This window comes from Neopelma chrysocephalum, unplaced genomic scaffold (genome assembly GCF_003984885.1).
Source record: "Neopelma chrysocephalum unplaced genomic scaffold, ASM398488v2 Primary Assembly neopelma1_59, whole genome shotgun sequence".
In the NCBI taxonomy this organism is placed as follows: domain Eukaryota; kingdom Metazoa; phylum Chordata; class Aves; order Passeriformes; family Pipridae; genus Neopelma; species Neopelma chrysocephalum.
Window position 1 is genome coordinate 17,214,325 of NW_020897714.1, and position 22,863 is coordinate 17,237,187.

Sequence of the window (22,863 nt, forward strand, 5' to 3'; positions counted from 1 at the left end):
TTACTCTGAAGACACTTATCAGGGTCCCCAGAAACATTAAATTAATTCCATTAGAATCATTCCAAAAGATATCAAGATCAGCAAGACACACATCTAAAAATACTGAAAGCATAAATGCTCAGGAGGTGCAAGGGAAACATTTAATAAAACTTATTTGTCTGATACAGCTGCACACTGAAGAACCTCTTGGACAATCACAAAGGGGTTCAGCAGATGAATTCTCAGTGCAATTCAAAAATAAAAATAAATGAAAAGTACAACTGATACCACACTAATCAGAAGTAAGAAAGACTTAAACCACCTAAATTTAGTTTCCTACAGCTCTCCAAGAGATTTATTTTTAATAGACTGCACTAAACTGATTTTAATATGAAGCTGTTGTTCTGAGTCCAAAAGACATTAGCAGTGCTATTTCTAGCATTCACCTTCCTCCTGTCACATCTCGCAACAGTCAACAAAACAGGTCAGCTTAATTTCAACCGTATTCAGTTAGCAATGAGCATTTATTCCTCACTGGGCTGCTCAAAGGGCCCCCCAAAACATGACAGCATATGATGACCAAGGATCAAAGCAATTCTTATCCAAACAAGCACTTTTCCTACACTTAAAATAACTGCCAGAATGGAAATTTCCAGTGACCATGAATGATTATCACTTCATGTGACAGTACAATTTATTAATGCCTCATTTTCAAGAGGTGAAACATAGGGTCAATTAAGAGTTGAAAATATTTTTAATAATAAAGGTTAAATAGTGATGTTCTGCAAGCTTGCCCCACCTCAGGATTTTGGGGCCAAACTGCTGTGAAGGTTCAACTAAATGTTGACCAACCTCACACAGAGTGCTAAGCAATTCCTTGCGAGAGGTTTCTCGTGTATTAGAGAGATGGGAACTTGCAGCTATACCACGTGGAAAACAAACAATACCTTCCTAAGAAAGATGTTAATTAATGCAAATTTGATATCCAGTTGCCTAATTCCCATGTTACTTTTGCACTTAGATTGAACTAAGTCCTTGAAAGAAGGCATTGCAAAGAGCAGCACAGGAGAAGCACAATTTCTAATTCTAATTCTAAACCTAATTTTTTTGATCCAGAGGTCTTTTAGCAAAAAAAATTCTAAACCCCAACAAAAATCTAGTATCTGATAAGGTGACAAAGTAGCAGTGTTTAAACAGGGTTAACTAACAAGTACTACTGTGTGAGCAAAAGTACTAACCTAGATTCACCACCTCTTCCATAAAAGCTTAGAAAATCCAAGGATAGGCAGATGTATCTGTTCACTTTCAAATTTATTGCTGAATTAAGAGGCATGCCTTATTTGTGTGGAATGTGAAAACACTGTTGCACGTTCTCAAAAAAAACCCTACACAAGACACCAGCAAGAAGTTTCTCTAGTTTAAAGTAGCCCAACAACAGTTTAGCAGTAATTTGTGCTTCAGATCCTCAGTGCCTTAAAGCTAGTAAACAAACCTATTGAGAGCCAAGTACTAACTCACAGCACTCCGCTACCTTCTCAGACCATCTGCTAAGATTGGTGTTAGAACGTGTAAGTTATAAGAAAAGAGTTACCCACTATTCAAAAGCTAAAGCTTAAGGACAAACACTTCCCAGTCAGGCTGAAGTGGCAACATGAACATGGATAACAATTGGATTTCAGCAGAAAAATATTCAACTAGTTGTTTCAACCTTATTGCCTTTGGGAATTAGATAGGTTTATAGCCATATAAACAGTTGCTGTTCATCAAAATGTAGTTTAGTGGTATTTTAACAGCTCTAATTTATAAACTGTAAATTTGAAATTTATCTTACAGTGAAAGGTGAAAAGGCCAGTTAACCAAAGTGCCTTGGCCCCCTCCTTTTTTATAATTAGTCACATATAATCACAGCTTTACATTAGATCATGAAATAGCAGAAGCATCCTTACATCTGTGCTTTCATTACTAGTGTTTTCTTCTCTCTTCCGTTCTTCTTCCTCTTGCTCTAGTTCCTTAATGCTCTCCTCTAGAACATTAGGCCAGAAGTCCCCTTCAAAGTAAGGTAACTCCTTTGCACTTGTCAGACGATCTTCTGTTGCCTGCTTAAATATATCCTAAAAGAGAGCAAACCCACTATTGGTTACCACTATTACAAGTCACATAACCATAGGCAAAGTTCCCAATAAGTGACAAAAAAAGGCATCAGCAGACCAAACAGAGGAGAGCTTAATATTTCAATACGTTTTATGAGAGCACATTTTAAGTGCAGATTTAACACTGCATCAGTTATAGTTTGTCAAATACATTTAAAATATTCCCACTTGGAAGGAAAAAAATCATTACCATGTGCTAGATTTCAATATGCATACTTACCAAACGGGACAATATAATCACTATAATCTTGACAATAGCTGAAGTACTGATAATTCCAAAGATTTTACATACTTCTAACTGCATGAGCATCCTAACCCTCCAATTTTATCTAACGCAAGAAGATTTAAGATTTCATGTATTTTCTTTTTCTCTCTTTTACAGTATTTCTCAAGAATTTAGTTTGTTCTAAGGAATAATTTCTTGCTAGAACAATTTCAGAAGCTAAATGCTTTGAAGAGGATATGTTTTAACTCCAAACTTTTAGTGCTCAATTCACTTAAAACTAATGTAGTAAATGCCAAGAATCAGGCACAATAAGGCAAGGAAGAAAGGCAAGACAAGATCGGTCAACGTCCCCCAGCACACACTTAACACACCTTGTAATCATGGACAATGCGCTCCGACACAGACTTGTCCAGCATCTTTTTGTACCACTCTTGCAGTCGTTTGGGTTTGGGTATCTTTTGGTCAGGAGGATGGCAGTGGAAGATGTAGTCATCTCCTTCGCTGGGTGGGCATGCCCAGATGTGTCCAGTAGTATACCTGGCATGGTTAGACAAAAACGGGACATGTGGGCTCTGACGACACTCGCGCGCTCTCCTCTCTGCCACCAGGTGGCGTCACCACCTAGTTGGCCGCAGTTCCCAGATGGACAATAATTACAGTGCTCTGTATTCTAATTCCAGTATTCGTTCATTTTAATTCCAGTGTTCGTTCCGGCCCCATTTAGGCAATAATCTTTTCGTCTTTTCACTCATTTTTTTAAATTCAGAGCTATATAAATAGTAGCCTATATCTAAGGTGTGTGCATTTTCCAGCCTAGATAAAAATTGAAGTCTGATATGGACCTGCAATTGCCATCTCCCAATTAACTAACGGGAGAAAGACAGAGACTAGGTATTTCACTATAAAAGCTTGAGACACTGCAGTAATTCATTATGTAGCAACATTTTAAGAACAGATTTACTTAAACACAGAATTTCCACTTTTCTATTGGAAATCCTCTGGTTTTTAATTTTGAGAATCAGTTTTACCAATTAGTTTCACCCTTTTATCTGGGAATAAACAGTCCCTGTCAACCCATGCTATTGCGTACACAGTCTAGAATACTATCAAGATAGATGACAGCCAAATAGTAGCAGCTGCAGAGAATATAACTCCAAAGATCACTTCTTCATCTTCAGTTCTTCTCTATTAGTTTTAGAAAAGAACTCCAGTAGGAGGAATAATCAGCTCTCAAGTTAGAGAAAAATAACCATCCTTGCCATGTTGAGAAACAGTTCTGCAGAACCCTACCCAAACCCTGGGAACTGCAGCCAGTTGTCATTCCTTCTGCCTGAGAACAGAGAGATGATACTGCGTGACCAATATTGTTTTCCCAAAATGAGATCCTGATGTTACCCATTAGCACAGAAAATAACATTAAGTAAAACTGAGGCCTGAGCTCTATACAGCAGTTGTACGGACTTGCAGGTTAGAAAATACACAATAAAAGAAGCAGAAAGAAGCCTAATGTATGCTTTTGGAGTACTAAAGAATTCTCACTGAAGACAGTACCACTCACCTCCATTTCAACTCCCCTAACTTTTCTCAAAGACCTGCTTTAAACATAGTACCTAACAATTTCTTCACAAATAACTCTCTGCCAGCTACACCAAATACGTTTGACAGTAGGCTGATGTTTACTTCAGTGCCCTTTCTACTTCAGTAATCATAGTCATTTAATTTCCACCTTTCTCATTACTTCAGTTTTTTGTTCTTTTGTGCTGTCCCAGGTATATTCTTTTTCTCTCCCAGCTCTTCAGTTTCTTACAATTTCAACTACTCCTTCTGCAAGAGATTCCTTAGGGACCTTATACAACTATTACAGAGTTAATCAGTACAGACAGAGTACACTTAACTTTCTCCTTATAAACACAGGTAAGAACTTACTTGCCAGCCCAAAGGAATGACCTAATTAAAACAGTGGCATTACACAAGGACTACACTACAAACAACATGGACAGCAAAATTTTATGGACTAGACAATGGCTCACTTTTTCTACTTAGATTTAAGAAAGTTTTATGTGAGTTTGGAAACCTAAAAATATCTGAAGCATAAGCCTTTCCTGAAAAGCCTGAGACCCCTTTTTGTCTCTTCCCTTTTTCAACTATGCACAGTTGTTGCTACGATATTCTTCCATGGGTTCTATCACTACCTAGGCACCATATTCTGAACTATACGATGTAGTAATTTAATTTGCAATAAAAACTACCTATCACAAATGCTGTACAGAAGAAAATGTTAAAAACATACTTACCCTAGTTTCTTAACATATTCTAGATATCCAATTAGTATTTCATGATAGACAGCAGTCCTCAAGCATTTAGGGCGGAAGAAATGAACACTGTCAAGGTAAGATATATAGACTCGCCTAAAAAAAGAAAAAACAAACCGAAGAAGATATGAGGAGGAAGAGAGATTTCAAAGTAGTTCTACGAGTTTATTCATGTTATTTTATACATCTGAAGCATCCATTACAACAGCAGTCTCCAAAGTCTCTGATCCTAATTTACCTCTAGAAACTTGGCCTCCTTTTGATATCCTAGCCTCATCTCCCTAAAACTATGCAATCCCTTCCTTGAGAATATTGATAAGTGATCCTTAAGGTGACACTGTCAGCCAGCATTCCCAGTAGGAAGCAACTCTCACCTACTCCCTGCAGAAGCTACTTTGTTTCTAGAACTTAACAGCACTAAGGGTCTCACATGAGCCACAGGAAGCTCTATACAGAACTTCAGGAAGTTCACCCAACTGAGAGTACCAAATTAAATCGACCTTCATGCAGTTTCTCACCTTTGATTGGGTGGAGGGCAGTCTGAGCCATACTCCTGCACATGCATCCCAAAGAAGCACAAGTCTACACCATCAATCTCCTCAAAGGCAAAAAGAGCTTTTGTTCGGTAAGGGAAAGACTCAGCCATCTCTCCACTGTCCACAAACCTGCAGTTTAGAGGGTAAAGAGGAATACCACGTATGTTCACATGTTAGAGAAAGCATGTTACTAGTGAAGGCAACAGATGAGGACTACAATACTAATTTTAGTGCAAATTTAACACTTACAGACTACTCAAAAGCAGGGCATCCACTTTTTATCATGAAAAAGATGACCCACATCATAACAAATTAACACGCTGCTGGAACATCTGTTTGTCAAGAACTGGCTGGTGGTGAGGTTTTGAATACAAGAGTCTTTTTAAATTGGATTTTAGAAAAGATTTCTTCACAAAAAGGGCTATCAAGCATTGGAACAGGCTGCCCAGGGACGTGGTTGAGTGACCATCCCTGGAGATATTTAGAAGACGTGTAGATGTGGTACTTAGGGACATGGTTTAGCAGTGGCCTTGGCAGTGCTAGGGAAACAGTCAGACTCAATCTTAGAGGTATTTTCCAACCTAAACAATTTTATTTAATCAAAAGAGTATCATGTAAGTACAAATAACTTCCACATCCCCCAAAAGAAAGTAAAATTAGAAATGGAAAGAACATACCTTGCTTTCATTCCTGGTTTTACTTCGACAGTTTTGTCAGATGCGTGTACCACTCTAACTGTAACCTCTCCTGCCTCAGGGTGATTCTGTCGTCTTAGGAAATCATTGACTCTGTTCTCCAGGAAGGTACCAAGTCTTGTAGCTGGTAACCCTGCAGGAGAAAAATACAGCTCCAAACATATACAAAACTGAACTGTTCATATGTAAATTCTCTACTCAGATGTTAAATGAAGAGTGACTCTTAATACATGCAGTATCTTAACATAAATTAAAGCTTTACCTTTAAACCCTAACACTTCTAGATGGGGTGAGCTGCTTTTCCCCTGCAGGCACATTTATGGCTTATACATTATTTAAATGAATGAAGAATCTGTATTTCAAACCAATTTCCATCTGTCTTAAAAGTCTATCACAATTAAGGTTCCTCCTGAATAGAAGTTATTAGTTACTTAAACTGGATTACAAAACACTGCTCTCAGACATATCTTCACAGGTAGACATTGCATTTGGAAGTATATTCTGTCTATAAATCCATACTAGCCAAGTTAGTCTCTCCAATTACCAAAAGAATATATTTCAACAATGGAAAGAAAATTAAATAAAACTAATTAAACTGTATTGGCAACTAACATACTTAGTTTAGAAGTTTCTCATTTTCAAGCAATCTTCATACAAAAGAAGCACAAAATTAGTTAACAAAAACCTAAAGCTGAAAAGGAACGTAAGACTTCTGATGTAACAGGGCCTGCCTCATAACTAGCCATTACTTCTGGCAGAGTTACACATCTGCCAATCAGCTTTTCATTTTTCCAATTTGACATCTTCTGTTAAAACATCACTCTACTACGTTAAGTATGTAATACTTTCAGGTTGCTAGACACAATAACTGATAGAAATGGTAAAAGAACCCTTGTATTCTTCCTGTATTCTTGCTGAATCTAGGGAGTTTTGATTTCGGATATTTTGAAAAAAGACTCAGATGTTAAAACCATTCACTGAATGGTTTGCTGAATCTTGATGCTATTGGTTGGCCAGGGATTTTTTTTATTTCAGTAGAAACATAAATCCTCACTATTTATAAGAAGTACACCAACCTAAGAAGTTTCTGAGAGACTTATTTTGTCTACAGAACAGATGGACAATGACTGCACACATTTCCTCCCACAAAGCCATCACACCAGTTGCCTTGATCAAGAGGAAATGTCTATAGAGAGTTTTGTCACCAGGTGATGCAATCTTTATCTCCATCAAAGCTCTTAAAAGCAGTAGTAGTCACAATAACTTGAACACGTTATCATAAACTTAAGTTAGACTGCAGTCACACAACAACTATTTCACAACACTATCAATACTGCAACTGAGATAAATAGATGTGTATCTTGCAGCAGAAGTGCTCTAAAACAGTGTATTAATCTTCTACAACAAAGTATCATTCTGAACATCACAGAACTGATGGTCAAAATTGACCAAAAGTATCCTACAACTTCAAAAAACTGAAATAAATGCAAAACAAGCACAGAAGTCACCTCTTCTCCATTAACATATTACTTAAATTTGTTGGTGCAAGTATCAGAATCTTACTTTTAGCAGAGAATTTGTTCTCTTTCCTGGTTCTTCCTGTTTTCTTTAGGCATCCATCACAGACGAAGCTGAAGCAAAAACAGGAGACAGTGAAGTCACCCCAAGTTAGACCATCAAGTCCTCTAGCACCTTACCATTAGAAGCAAAATCTTTCACCAGAACTTATCTGGTCTGGAAAATACACTAACTGAAATTTTAAATAAAAGACAGCATGAAGAACAGTGCCAGCAGAAACAGTTCAACTGTTTCAGAGCTGCAGAGGAGGATCTAAGCTCCAGGGGCTGCATCTCCTGTCAGTCACCCATGTCACCACCTGCAAGCCCAGGAAACAGTCTCCACTGGCAGGTCTAACAATAGTGGCTTGAAGTATTCTGGGAGCAGTCAGGCTCAAACTGCTGTCTATGATGTAGATGAGATACCACAACACTAAGCAAAAGGCTGATTTTTTTTTTAATGCCCAAATACACCATAGACTGAAATGATTCTATGATTATTCCTCAGTTACAGGGTGTGTCCACGCTCTTCCACAGCAATGTGGATGGGACAACAGAATGCTTTCTCACAGATTTGTCAAGAAATGACATATTTAAGCTCTTCTAGAACTTTACCTACATATAATTTAACATCTTTTATGAAAAGCTTTTAAATCAATCAGAAGAAAATCCAGTATGTTGATCAAAAACCATGAAGCATCTAAACAAGACCATATTGTTTTTTAAATTAAATATGATCACCGAGGTAAAAAAAATTAATTCCCCTGCTAAATTCTTCAGTTGTTACAAAATTTTTTTGAAAATGACAAAGCAGTATAGTTTGTACAGAAAACAGATCACTTAAACTGTTACCTGAACTAAAAACATCTTTTCATGAAGGGCTAGTGTCTTTAAACATAAAAGGCTGAAACGCCCTCTTCCACACAAAGAAATGTTAGAAACATTAAAGATTAAAAACAACTTAACACGCAACACAGTCAGATATGATGTCTAAAGTTGATGTTATCCTATAGATTGTGTAAAATTTTCAGGGAATGCAACTTCTTCCATTAGACACTCTTTTAAACATAACCTATATAAGGAAGTTTATGCACTAGCTATAGTAAATACTAAATATGCTCTCTACTTAATAAAGAGAAATTTCTCACCCAGAAGGCCAGATGATCTCATTATGAAGAACACAGATCTGGTGCATTTTTCTTCCACACTCTATACATTCAACAAATCTGCAGAAGGCAAAAAAAAAGCGCAAAGGGAAGCAAAGGTTAGTAGTATAATTACTTGCTTGTATATTTTGTAATATTTTATTAGAGGACTTCTAGCATTTAGGTTTTTGAGCCTATATAACATAGAAGGTACATCTATGCTGAGAACAGCCTCCAGAATGAATTAAGAACCTGTCAGCTCAAATCAGGCAGACTATGCAGGGACACATTATTATTACTATTTGCTTGTCTTACTGCCATCCACTCATTTCTTTAAAAGTGAAGACCTTCTAAGGATAAAATCTGTAAACTGCAAACCCTGGGGTACATTGCAGATATACTGCAGAAAGGCGGGAAGGAAGAAAACAGAAGCAATATCCAAGTCACTTTCAGAAGACTAGCAGAGATTTAAGGACAACTGAGGTAAGTGATATGGTCTACTTCCCACATGTTGGTGAATATAATTCCCCAAAATACCTAAGGTTGCTTCAGGTATCAGGACAATCTGACTCCTTTTGAACATGACTGTCTATGAGTTTGAGACTTTGATTGAATAGTTGTAACCTGTATAGAGCATGTAGTATCATACTGTAAATTAGGCTTATATTTTAGTGTTAGGCTCTATCTTCACTTTAACAAAGGGAAAGGAAAGTTATGAATCAAGTTACTATTTTCTCCTTCCCACGGTCTTTGTAAAACAGAAGAATTGGCTGACTCTTATGCCCTTAAAAGGATGGTGTGGGAATAATAAATATCCTTTTTGCTGATTCATTTGAGAATGAAGATAATGTTCGCAGCGTAGTCACATAGGTGTATAATGGAGGGACCACATAAAGTAGCTTCAAAAAACTCTCTCAGGAATATAAAGAAAAGCTGCTGAGTCACCATCATCTTAACATTACTGAATGACTACAGTTCTGATTCCAGAACAGTACAGAAGAGAACTGGCTGATTCAAAACTTAACAACTTTTCCTTCTAGTATAGGCCTGTAACATACAACTGCTAGAAAAAACCAGCACCAACAGCTACTGCCAATTGACTCAAATCAGTTCTGAGACTTCAGCATTTACCATACAGTTTCAAAGCAGAGCTATCTGCATTCATCCTTCTGTCGAATCTACATGCAAGACAACAAAATGGAGTAATTTCAGCACATACACCCAGTGCTATGTATTTCCAAAGTACAGCTGTGCTGTGGTTTGGGTTCTCAGCACAGAATGCCAGATATGCTGCTTACTGAGCAGCCCCTGCCAGCTAACAGAGCTACATGAAATTGGAAAACATTGAAAGACAAAGCTGACTGTGAGTAAATAACATACCTCTTACAAAACAATTATAATGAAATAAGCATCATTCGAAGTGCAACAGCAATACTTACAGTTCAGGATCCAGTGTATCATTTTTCCTTTTTGAAAACTGTTCTTTGTTTATCGTGCTAAGGAGAAACAGGCAATAAAACTCAGTTTTAACGCAAGACAACAAGCATTCTGCCATACCACACCTATCCACAAAACTTGCAAGGAGATTTTTTTAAACACTCACTGGCACTACAAGGAAGGAGTTGTATTTTACACAGTGACAGACAACTAAAGTATATGTACTCAACTCTCTCTGTGGAAAACATTTTTTATGGGACAATGGCTTGTATAGAACAACATTGCTCCCTTATTCAGTTTTACTACAGGATGAATGTTAAAGCTTGCTGACATTCAAGTTTTGGATGGGTCTGATCAGTATTTAATAGTGAAAAGACTACTTGATATGCTCTCATACTCTGCAGACAGAGAATTCTAATTATCTTTAATTACTGAGGTAAGTTATCTCATTTCAGATTCCCCTAGCTCTCCTCCAACATTAACTTCAAAGGATGTATTTCAGCTTCCAAACCCTGCAACCCCAGCCCAGCCATTACTATATACACTATCTTTACCATCCCTACAGCATTTTCCCAAAATTTTGTTTCAAGCTTTTTTTGGGGGGTAGGTGTGAGGAGGGTACAGCAAAATCAAAGACTCTCCCAACGGTTTGCCACCAACACAGTAAAAGGAAACTAAAGCTATGCACAGACTTTTACCATGTTCTCAACAACTGCACAACATTTCTCATAAGCAGATGGTACTGCAACAGTGAAAGATCTGTATGGCAGAAGTAGGTTGCCTGCTTCTGATTTGGATGAAAAACAACCTGATGTTGAATACAAGTTTAATAGCATAGCCAGTGTATAAAGAAAATGGTACGTTTGACATTTCAAGCTATGTCTGTCACCTACTCGCCTGCAGGCATGGTTATTTTTCTGCAGTACAATACTTACACTTTTTCTCAGGGAAAAAGCCATTTTCTTCTTTCCTCTCTATTGGTAGAATTGCAATTTTAAGCACTAAGTGCTTATTTTTCACTAGTTTGGTCAGTCCAGATTTTAAAGAAAAGCACAAGTCGAGGCTTTTATGAAGAATATATTGTCCTCCTTCTAGTAGCCTAAAAACCTAAAGCTAAACTCCTTCCCTTTGAGAAAGCCCTGTAGGCCATGATACAGCTTATGAATGCACGGCCCAAGCAAACATAAATAACTCACGTTTGAGGTTGTGATGGGTCATCTCCCAGAGAAACGCTCTCCCCTTGGATTTCGTTGAAGCACTTCTCACAGAAATGATACCTGTCAGCAAGAAGGCCATATTTGGGTGAACTGCTCCGTCCACACAACACAGCCCAAGTCAAGCAACGGAGCCACCAATCACAGCAGGCCAAGGAAGGGACAGGAGCAGAGAGCAGGTCATCAACGGCGACAAGGATATTCAATGATGCAGATTTATGGGCCCCACATTGAGTTTGGTTGGTTTGGTTTTTTGGTTTGGATTTTTTTTTTTGTTTTTTTGCGCAATCAAGCCAAGTGCAGACAATGACAAGCATGAAGGAGAAATTAAAAAAATAATACACACACACAAACAAAGAAATGGGGGTTTGCAGGACAAAAACAAAAACATAGAAGCAGGACAAGACAACACAAAGCAGAAAGCCAAGGCAAAGCACAGATTAGCATTAAATCTCAAATGGGTTCACAAGCAGCAAACAATTAAAACAAATTAAACAAGAGTATTCCATTTTAGCATACCCATACCCTCTTCATTTTAATAATCCATGCCACGTACAGCAAAGAATTAAAATGAGACAGGGGGAAAGAGCAGAAGGAAGGAGGAACTGCTACTCTGACTTGTACATCAGCACAGCAGTTCTGTTGGCAGGAGGATCTGCAGGAGATCAATGGAAGAGGGACAGTCTTCCATCTTAAATGTATAAATGCTGAAAAGTCACATGATTCTCTCCCATTTGAAAGGGAAAGCTAAACATAAGAAACTTCAAGAATAATAAAGCCTGTCCTGAAAATTCTTACAGACCAATTAATAGAACTGTTAAACTCTATGTTAACATTAACTACACACATAATGCTCTACATGGATATGATTCTGCCATAGCCCAGTTTGCTAGAACAGTTCTAGCCATCACTACAGCAAGCATTAGAGAACTATTTCATTTGTACTTGAATAGAGATTAATTCAAGATTCTACCCTAGACCTCAAAAATGTTCTAAAACTGTGGCTTCTCTATCACTAAAGCATGTTAATTGAGTGCATAAGACAGCTAAAAATAAAAAGAAATAAAAGAAAATTCAAACAAGTTCATTATAAAGCCACACAAACCAATAATATAGCAGCTATTAGGCTAGAACAACAGGTCCCAACCCTCTCTCTCGGTTTTCATCCGAGATAACGCAGAGAACAGTACTTCCGGAATTATACATTTCATTCAATAGATATATATGTATGTGTATTTATGATGTAATCTGTAAGACACATGTATGCACCTGTTACAGTGCAAACACTCCCTTCTAATATCTGAAAACACATAAAATATCTCAGATTTCTGAGTAATTTGGTCCATCTAGAACTTGCCCACAGAGAAACATAAGCAGAAGATACTGACACGATATGAAAAGCTCTACATAACATATAAGTCTAAAACTACAGGAATTATTATGGGATACAATAGGAATGAAAAAGTAGGAAATAAGCTTAAAAACCCCCAGTCACTGCTATAAACCTTTATAAAGCCTTTAAAAGTTAAGATATAACTTGTGTAGCTCTTTGGTTGCTTTCATCTGACTAGTTGCTTGAAAAAACCTACAATTCTTGCAAAATATTCTTGGCTTTCAGGTAAAATCCTTAGTGTTTTTGTTGTTCTGGTTTGCTTTGGGGTTTTTGTTTGTTTGTTTAATGTTTGGAATGAATAGAAAGCAGGAATTAAATAAACTGATGGAGGTGACATAGTTGGGAGTTAACCAGTCCTCTGCTCTATCATATGAATTCTTGTGACAGGCCAGGAAATACGGCAGTGTTAAAGCATGACTTTCCCTGCTTCTTCCTGCCTCACTTCCCCAGCTGGTAGAGATGCCTAGCAAGAAACTTTCTTTCAGAAGTCAAATAGGTTTAAATCCTTTAATAAACTCAAAGTAAAAAAGATATTCAAAAGAGCTGTAGAAGTGACAGCATTTTACAGAGTTACTGACAGCTACGGCTGAGACAATTCCCTTTAGGAAACTTCGTGAGAAAAAGCAAGCATCAATCTGCTGAAGATCTGAATACACAGATCTTCCAATTAAGATGTGCAATTCAAAAGTAAGTTTGCTCTTCAGTGTTAACACCTCGAGAAAAAACAGACTTGTCAAGAATAATATGTATTATGCGCATTAATATACTTGCTGCATAGTTTACTCAGTGTTCTGCATGAAAAATACTGCTGCATAATAGGAAGTAAAGGCAACAGACTTGTATGTATGATTTTAGGTACACTGAAGATTTAATTAATTGCAGGATAAAAATGTAGTAAAACATCACATTTCTGTAAACAAAAGAAGAGCAAAGGCTGCAGTGAACTTCGCAGAAAGAAATCATTATTAACACACAAGGCAAACTATTCAAGAGCACTTCCAGCAGAAGTTTTTATCTTAAAACACAAAGGCATACACATATAAAGAGGGTGTCTATGTAAATACATGCACACCTGTAACAGATTGATCGCAGCATGCACAACACCGCACCAAGTGAGCTTTCCTTACCTGTTCTGGTAACTGTAGTAAGTGGCATCTCGAGGGATCGTGCATAGCTGTTTGCCATAGCAACACAAAGTCTGTGGCGAGAACTCCAACTGCAAAGAGGAATGTCTTGTCTTAATACTCATACGTGTTGTCACTTGCTCTCCGTGGGAAGCAAGTGTGACCCAGACAATGCACACTTGCACCTTACTCTGTGCACAGATCTCTCTGTACAGCTACGTCTATGAAAAGCTAGTCATAAAAACCATTCAGTGGGCTGTTACTCTCAAGTTAGCTCTTCTACAAAGACAAAGAGTATCGAAACAAGACAATGGAAATACATAGTCTCAATATACAGTGAAATACAGCACTTCTGCAGTAATAAAGACACATCTGCTTAATTTGCAATAGCAAAAGGGTTCACTTTAATCAAAATAAGGCTTCAGTTACTTCAGTTTCCCTCCAAAGGGCTTATATACAAATAGATGATTTAAGCACTAGATAGAAGATCCATAAACCCCCCAAAAATCAGATTACTCAGGATTGCTAAATCCCGGAAAACTTTCAGAATTTTTGACACACTATAACTGCTAACAAGTGCAACTGCCATATTTTTCCCCTTCAATACAAGGAAGCAAGCAAGCTGACTGAAGATATTTATTTTCTTACCTTTCTTCCACAGCAATAGCCCAGGCTCTGCATAACTGGGTCAATTTCTTGCTCAAACACCTCTGCCAGTTTGGAACAGTACTTGTACACCCGGGATGTTTTGCGGTTATACAACCAGGCATTATTGAACATGAGCCAAATGTCATCTACATATTGCCATGGTTCCTGATACTGTCCTGTGTCCAGCTTTCTCTTGATAGTAGAAAGGTCCATGGGGTTCTTCACTATGTCAAAATAATCCTGCAAGAATACGCAGCATATCAAAACACTACTACAGAACTACATTGTGACATGACAGCATGTGCATTCTCAGCATATAAATTCTTCTCATCAAGAAAAACAGGTTCTTCCATGACTTGTCAAACTGCTTGTGACACACATAATGCAATCTCTAAGTAATACATATCATTCCCCAGTGCTTTCTTTTCATTATTCCTTTATTTCTCAGCTGCTGTTTCTCATTCACTCCTGATGAAATAAAGCCACTCTAATTTTAATCAGCAAAACAAGTATTACAAAAAGTAGAAAATGGCAATGTTTTTGCAGCCATTGTGATCTGAAGATATACACAAAAGCATTAATAGAAAGCATTTGGTTTTAATAGACCAGATAACGTAACAAAACCAAATAACTTTATTCTATGATAAAAGATATTATGACTCCTCCATGTCTTTGTCCAATCCACCATCAATTACAAGGCAACTTCTCCTACAAAAGTCTGCAGAATATGACAGAAAGTTTGTTAAAAACATTAGCAAATATATAAATGCCTGTAATACTGTAGATCTTGAATTTTCCAGTGTCTGTGAAAATTCGAACAAAAATAAAAAAAACCCCAAATATAAAAAAATATTAAAAAAACCCACCACAAAACACCCCCCCCAAACAAAACAAACAAACAAAACCAAAAAAACCTCCAAACCCAAACAAAATATCTTCCAGGCAAAAAATGTTGCCTGAGGCATCTAAGCAGGACTTCTACATATACATGTTTATTTATATATACTGAAGTTGTGTGGTCAATGTGGAGACTTTAAAACACAGATCCTTGAACAATAACTGTCTTCTCAAGACAGTTGTAAAATAAGCAGAAAATTCAACCTAAACAAAGCCTATAACTTGAAGAGTCCTTTCCTTTCCTATAACAGATATTCTTGATGGATTTTTTTTTTAAGTGGTCTTGATCAGTTTAATTTCCCATGTCTTCAGACAAGTTTTATACATGAGAGGTACCTATAAAATTCAGCAATAAAAGCAATGCAACATGAAGCAACAATCATAAAAAGCCCACACAGCACTGGGGATCTCTTGGTAATCACTTCAATGTATGGCATATCTGCTTATTTATCAAGAGGAACACAAAACCAAACAAACTTTCCTAAGTCAAACATTTTATGTTCCACTCCTAAGCCAAAACTCTCCAAACACATCAGTATAAGGATGTTAACAAGACAGACTTAAGCTCTTCTTAAACAGCTATGTCAAAATACAGTAGCTTTGAATTAAAGCCAGGAAAGCATCTTGCTAAGGCACTCACAGGAATTCCTAGTAGTTGGGGATCCACAGGTTGCCGAAATGGGAGAGACTCTGGATCCTGCCGGTAAAGTGCCTCCAGTGTTGGCATAAGCGCCTGCCGCAACTCTTCTGGCTTGAAAACTTTGAAAAACAATCAACATTAGAAAAACAGCAGAAACAGCTGTAAGGAAGAAATCTACTGGAAAATGTGAGGTCTGTGGAAAAAAGGCTACAGACAATGGGTTTAAGGTACTTAGCAAGGCTTGTTTATCCTCTGTAACACTGAGTTCTGAGGAGGATATTAAAACAATCACCTGAACACGCAGAGATCAGAGGAAGCCATTGCTAAAATGAGCAGAGATGATTTACATTCCAGATACAGCATCTCTCTGAGGCCCCAAGAAAAAAACATGTCTAGAAAATCTGTAACTGAGTATTTCAAATCTCTACTGTATTGACAATTTTACTAAGGCTTAGTGTCTAATTCTAAAGCCTTAAAGAACTTGCCCAAAGGCAATTATAAACACATGTATTATTAGATATTTTTGTCCAAAAGTCACAAAGGACAATCCATATAAGCCTACTAAGTACCAAAAAAGAAAGCCCAGGTTTTCCTCCACCCCACAAGATTTCTCTAGGGAGATGCAATGAATTTCAGTCAAAACAGTGTTCCTGCTTACTTTTTTTCTTAGACTGCCCAGCTGCCGGAGAAGACTGAGTAGCTGGAGTAGTAGGTCTTTCTTCCCCCTCTGGTACTTCAGTCTTCATTTCAGGTTTCTTCTCTTCTTGCTCCATTGGGTCTGGTTTACATTCCTCCACGACTGGCTCTACTTTAACCTGGAAAGTAGTTTAGAACCTGTCACTTAAGTCTTCTGGGAGGCCACTCATCCATGTTTCTGTCCTTTAAACCTATCTGTCATCCTGCTCACCACTTTTTCCTAAGATTAAAGGTATCTTCTCTGTACTCAAAACTTGCCTAAAACTCGAGCAAGTGTGTTAGAAAGCATCTTTAAACACTGTAGTAGTAGCAAGTTTGAGCTCCAAGTAGACACATGGGTAACCTTCCAGCTCTTCAGGCAGTTCTAACAGTGTTTCGTACCAGGGCTGCCAGGATGACACTACTGGTAGCCACAATCCCAGCTGTCCTTGGTGACAAGCTGTCCAAGCCCAGTAAAGCAGCCCATCACGTACATATGGAATAATTTACGTTGGAAAGGACCTTTAAGGCTGAGTCCAATATTAACCTGGCACTGCACAACCACCACTATGCCATATCCCTAAGTGCCACATCTACACATCTTAACACCTCCAGGAATGGTGACTCAACCACTTCCCTGGGTAGCCTGTTCCAACGCTTGATAACCTTTTCAGTGAAGAAATTTTTCTTAATATCGAATCTAAACCTCCCTTGGCACAACTTGAAGCCAATTTCCTCTCATCCTGCTATCTGCTATTTTAACAGCTGTAGGACTGACACGAGTGCATTTCCACATTGGCATTTACCAAAGCAAAGCCTCACAGCTGCAACCACATTACCAAGGGTCCCTTCCTGTGGCCACTGGCTTCTACCACAATTTCACCAGAAAACACAGACCCTTCTTTAGGAATAAGATGAAGACAATCAAAACTGCAGCAGCAAGTAGCACCTACAGCTCTCACTGAACTCTGGAAAAAATGACTTGCACGGAGACAAAGCATCTAGCAGCACTAGGAAGATATTCGAACCAACATCTGGTCAATCTCACCTCAGATTTCTCTTCCATTTGCAGCTCTGTTTGCTCTGGTTCCCCTTCATCTGTTTTAATCTCCATTTTCACTTCCTGCAAGGGTGGCTGCTGCTGCTCTGGAACAGTCTGCTGAGAGTTCACCTCCGTGCTGCTGGTAGATGGGGGGTTGGATACTTGCCCATCAATGCTTACAGCTGGCTGTGAAAGCTGAGGGAACAAAACACACATTACAAATAGGCTTCTAATTAACTTATTTTTCTTCCTCTAATCTACATTTTACCTATATTACATTTCCACCAAGTTTAAATGCACTCTAGTCCTTATATTTGCTTCCCCTCAACTTCAACTATAGAAAAACATGCATTAGAAACATGCACTGGAAGGCCTAGTATACAGAAAGTGACATTGTCTCCCTGTTGCATACAAGCACTATGCATAGGTAGACATAACCAAAAACCTCATCCATGTTGACAGTGAAATTCAAAACATGCACTAGAATTCTGAAAAATATTCCCTCTCTGGAAACACCAGATGATCTACAGACTTGTCTTGATGGAAAAATACAAAAACATACCCTATTTTGAGATTAAACATGACAGGAGCACAAAAATAATAAAAAAACCCACCACAACTGAAGATTAAACATTCCACTTAAACATTTGCAGGGAAAGCAAAACTAAAGTATTTCCTTACAGGTGTTGTGGGGTGCTGAGGCTGCAGTGGTGCTGTTGGTGTGGGAACAGATGCAGTCGTGCTCTGCTGTGACAAGGGCTGCTGCTGTTGCTCTGCAGAAGGGGTAACTGGAACCGGAGGCTGGACTTGTGGAGGCAGCTGTGCCTGTGGAGGAGTTGGAGTCTGTCTTTGAGGGGGGTGCATAGTTTGGGACTGTGGTCCAGGTGGCATTGCCTGAGGAGCAGGTGTCGGGGCAGTAGTGGCAGCCGCTGCTGCCTGCTGTTGCTGTGATCCCAAGCCTGGGGGCGTGTGGTGAGGTGTTGGGGTTCGGCTAGGTACTGGAGAAGGAGAATTTCGGTGCATGGGAGGCTGTGGAAGAGGTGGGCAGTGAATATGGCTCCCTTGAGAACCTGGAGCCATTGCAGGAGAATTCACAGGACAGGAAGCGCTGGTCATTTGTGCCTATGGGAAAACAGGTATATATTTGCTATGTAGCACATTTGCTACAGAAAAGCAAGAGAAATTACTGTCAAATGGCTGCTTTCTCACAGCATGCTTTAAAAAATGTGACTATCAGCTTCATTTTTAAAAGCTCTTTCAAAAGCAGAAATGGTCTATTTGATTTATTTTGTCTACACAAACATAAGGCTGTTCAATAATTTAGTCATCTCTTTTAGAGAAGTTTCAATAGAAAAACTTATAGTTGTTGATATATTTAAAGAATGGCACACCAACACTCTCAGTTCGCCAAGCATTTCTTTCTAAAACTGCAGATTTTTACATCCTGAATATGGGACAATGCACCACAGTGAAAAAACTGCATTCAAGTACACTTAGTGTGCCCATGCCTCCACCCCCAAGACTAGAAACTGAATTTATCATCACAAATAAGTACAGCTGTAACTCTACCATTACAAAATTACCAAAAAAAAAAATTGTATTGGTCAAGGAAATAAAACTGTAACTCCACAATAATCTTGCCTGCAAACTAGGAAGAAGCATCAGTGAGAAGCAAACTGACGTTCCCTACTTCTTCCTGGCCTGAAAGGTTCTTGCTGAAAAGGGAGAGGGAAAGGACAGAAAGGAAACTGCTAGACTGTAAGTTTAGATCTTTAGTAGTGACAACCCTCCTAATCCCCCAAAGCCAGCAACACATATTGGTCCTGGATAGACGTGCCTTTTTATGACTTATTCTGCCACCTCTTAATTTCTCAGGCTCTGCTGCTTCGCTGTTCAGCAAGAGATTCTTAGCTACTGTATGCTGAGTCACAATTTCTTCTTTGCTCCATAAAAACAAACCTAAAACAATTCCTCTGTAACACTTAAAGTTAAGCCTGAGAACCAGTCAATGTTTCACCCTTGCCATTCCCAGCCCTACATCAGGAAAATGTAGAGTCTCAATAAATGAATTCAGTTGATTATAATTCCAAACATCTCTTGAGAAAACAAGTTGTTCTCCATTACAACAAACTGAACAAATGTAACCTGTATATGACAAAGCCCACTGACACCACTTCCAGAAATCAGAAACTTACTTGAGAGACTGGTGTCTGATTGCCAGGCTGAGTCATAGGCATGCTTGCTGTGTTCATTCCCGGGGAAGAAGAAGGGAACTGGGTCTGTTGTAGAAACTGATTCTGACCAGAAGGTTGGCCAACTCCTGGTTGCTGCATACGTGAAGAAAATCCCATCTGTTGAAAAAGAAAGGAACTCATTTCACACAATGTGTGTATACCTCCGTAGCATTTTACAAAAAAAGCCCAAAACAAACATTTATCCTGTTGCAGAAGCTGATGCTTGCCACTTATCTATAGGATACAATATGCAAAGGCTGCTTATGGCTCCAGGAATTATGATAATTTATCTTATAAGCTAAGTAAAAGGTTATTGATTTCAAATTGGGACTGTGACTTAAGATTTTTGATCCTTGTTCTAAGGAGGCAGCAAAAAGTCACTTCAACTTAATTTTTAGGCAATTTTTATTACAAGGATCTAAAGGTTTGCCATAGATCAGACAGATCTTTGAGAGGAGATGCAAAAGGCAGAAACCAAAGGGCCAAGAGAATAAAGTGATCCTTGATTTATTTTTAAATTTCTTTTGTTTTTTTTAAGGAAGCCACAGACTAGAGAAGCAAACCTGCAAGCTCAACACCCTGGAGGGAAGGCACACTGACCTGGTTCATGGCCCCAGCCTGACTTAGCTGTCCAGGGTGCTGAAGAGGAGGGGTTTGCCGGGGTCCCATCGGTGACAGCTGCATGTTCATCTGGCCAAACTGATTCATTCCTGCGAGTTTGTGCAAAAAACCACTTATAAACAAAGGTCTGAATTCTCCTTTGGCCACCATTCAACACTTGGAGAAGAAATGCTGTTCCTTTCTTCCTAATTCTACTTCCTAGCAAGCAGTTTTCAAGCATATTGCCTTCTATCAATTAATTACATGGAATAATTTTAAATATAGTGTCCAAACTACCATACTCCTTCAGAATACAGAAGTTTTTTCCCCTTGAATGACTTGTTTCCAAAACTTGTAAGTTAGAGAACTACTGGAATACACCACAAATAATGAAAAATGTCACACCTACTGTTGAAGGTCAACTTTCTACAGAAAGTTGCATTGTCTTAAGTAGATATTAGAAATTCACTTATTGAATCTCAAACTGTATCTTCACTTCCTCCCATACTTTGCATGTTGGCTATAACACGTCTTGAATGTGTAACAAAGGTTTTACCCCATTCTTATAAGCAACAATTCTCACCACATTCTCTTTGCTACCAACATGAGCTGGCTGGGCTCACTATGTTTGACTGACCCCACCATCCCATGTACACATGATCAGAAGTTCCAAAAGCTCTTTATTTAACAAAGCAAGCAGCTAATGTGCAGCTCAAATTCACAAAATCATGAAATGTTATTAGTGTTTTATATATATTATATAGTTATGCAAACATTATAAAATATAGCTATTTTCTTAACCAAATGGAAAAACCACACATGAAACAAGGTCTATGACACTTCAGCAAGAGCTGCCCAATCCCAAGATTGCTTCAAAAATCACAGTAGCCAACTTTCTTCAAATATTTACCTGGCTGTGCCTGCATGCGATTCATCATTTGGTTTGGCACATTGGTACGTATCAGAGTTGGGTCAGGAAGAGGACCATCTGGAAAAAAGATATTGAAATAAGTTAATGTCATTCAAAAGACCACCAGGATTTATCCACCAAACATTTTACTGAGAATTACACATTAAATCCACATGTAAAAAAATATACAAATACAAAAAAATAAATGTATGCAGTCCAGTTACTAAACACTCAAAAATGTTCTCCAAATGTGAGGCAAACCCAAAAAACTTCCTTAAAAATATAAGTATGTCCCATCGATAGAAATATCCTCTGACTTAGCTTTCAGAAACTGAGGACAAATTTGAAGTATGTTTTCAAGGTACGACAATGAACAGTAGTTCACAAACATTCCAGACTGCAAGAACTTCTACGAACCACTGTACAAGCACTAACTAAACTTTCAAAGGCATAAATACATAAGTACTCCAATCCTCATACTCTGTTTAGCAACAATAATAGTGATGATCATTCTGAACACTATACTGCTAAATATTTATGAAAATATATTTCTCTTATAGCAACTGAAGTTACCTTTAAATCAATTAATTCTAGAGGTGAATCTAATGAGACTGAAGTTCTACAACATTAAGGATGCAATTTAATCTCCACTCTCTCCATCCTCAAAGTAAGCCTAAAAGTTTACAGTATTTCAATCTGTTTGAAACACTGTTTTTACATAATTTGTGGCCATTAATTAACACATAAGCAAAGCAAAGACTTTGCAAATACTTCTGAATAAAGAGGAGAAAGTTGTTTAACTTTGAGCAAGTACCCATTAACAGCTAAATGGTCACCAGCCCACCAAAATGACAATACAAGATTTCCCTGCACCAGGTAGTCAGTAAACCAACTCTTCTTACTTGCAGACATTCCTGGCTGTGGCTGTCCCATATTGGGCCCTTGATTCATGGGAGCCTGTGGCATGCCTGGAGCATTTGGGATCATGTTTTGCTTCTGCAACCTGGTTCTTCGTTTCTCCTCCAATTCCTTCTGAATCTTATAGATCTTCTCTGCTAGCAAATGATAGTACTCCGCCTGTTGGGGGGAAGTACAAGTCAGGAAAGGAGATGACACATACATTAGGAAAAGGCAACAAAGAGGTTCCAGTGATTCTAAAACGCAAAGCAGCCTTACACGCACACACATTCTGGCTTGTGGGAGGCCTCTCCCCTTGCAGGGGCTGTCAGACAGATAGGAGGACAAAAGAGGCACTGCTCGGAGCACTGCTCTCAACTATTTAGGCCAACACCAAACATTTCTCTTCTTGCGTCCAACACTTCTCTGGGATAATCACAGTGAAGAGCTTCAACATTGCCTTCAGGGGACCCTAAGAAGTCTCAGTCACAAGCACACCTTAACTCCTGGCACACCCAGGCAGCAGCCTGCAGTTGGTTGGTTCCTAGACCCC

At 38.4% G+C, this 22,863-nt stretch overlaps 1 protein-coding gene across 3 annotated transcripts in view; it reads right to left on the reverse strand.

The window, feature by feature from the left end:
* The window catches only part of EP300 (E1A binding protein p300), a 62,033-nt gene that overhangs the window by 5,636 nt on the left and 33,534 nt on the right, over positions 1–22,863 (reverse strand). For all 3 annotated transcript variants that reach the window (XM_027680150.1, XM_027680151.1, XM_027680152.1), the window contains 19 exons: positions 22,316–22,490; positions 21,414–21,491; positions 20,504–20,613; positions 19,865–20,020; positions 18,351–18,791; positions 17,676–17,864; positions 16,611–16,767; positions 15,953–16,071; positions 14,416–14,655; positions 13,771–13,859; positions 11,233–11,313; positions 10,039–10,095; positions 8,603–8,680; positions 7,462–7,529; positions 5,881–6,031; positions 5,186–5,332; positions 4,650–4,763; positions 2,727–2,892; positions 1,926–2,090 (listed from right to left, as the gene is read on the reverse strand). In XM_027680150.1, coding sequence (XP_027535951.1) covers positions 1,926–2,090; positions 2,727–2,892; positions 4,650–4,763; positions 5,186–5,332; positions 5,881–6,031; positions 7,462–7,529; positions 8,603–8,680; positions 10,039–10,095; positions 11,233–11,313; positions 13,771–13,859; positions 14,416–14,655; positions 15,953–16,071; positions 16,611–16,767; positions 17,676–17,864; positions 18,351–18,791; positions 19,865–20,020; positions 20,504–20,613; positions 21,414–21,491; positions 22,316–22,490 — 2,781 coding nt within the window. The remainder of the gene's footprint in view (positions 1–1,925; positions 2,091–2,726; positions 2,893–4,649; positions 4,764–5,185; positions 5,333–5,880; positions 6,032–7,461; positions 7,530–8,602; positions 8,681–10,038; positions 10,096–11,232; positions 11,314–13,770; positions 13,860–14,415; positions 14,656–15,952; positions 16,072–16,610; positions 16,768–17,675; positions 17,865–18,350; positions 18,792–19,864; positions 20,021–20,503; positions 20,614–21,413; positions 21,492–22,315; positions 22,491–22,863) is intronic.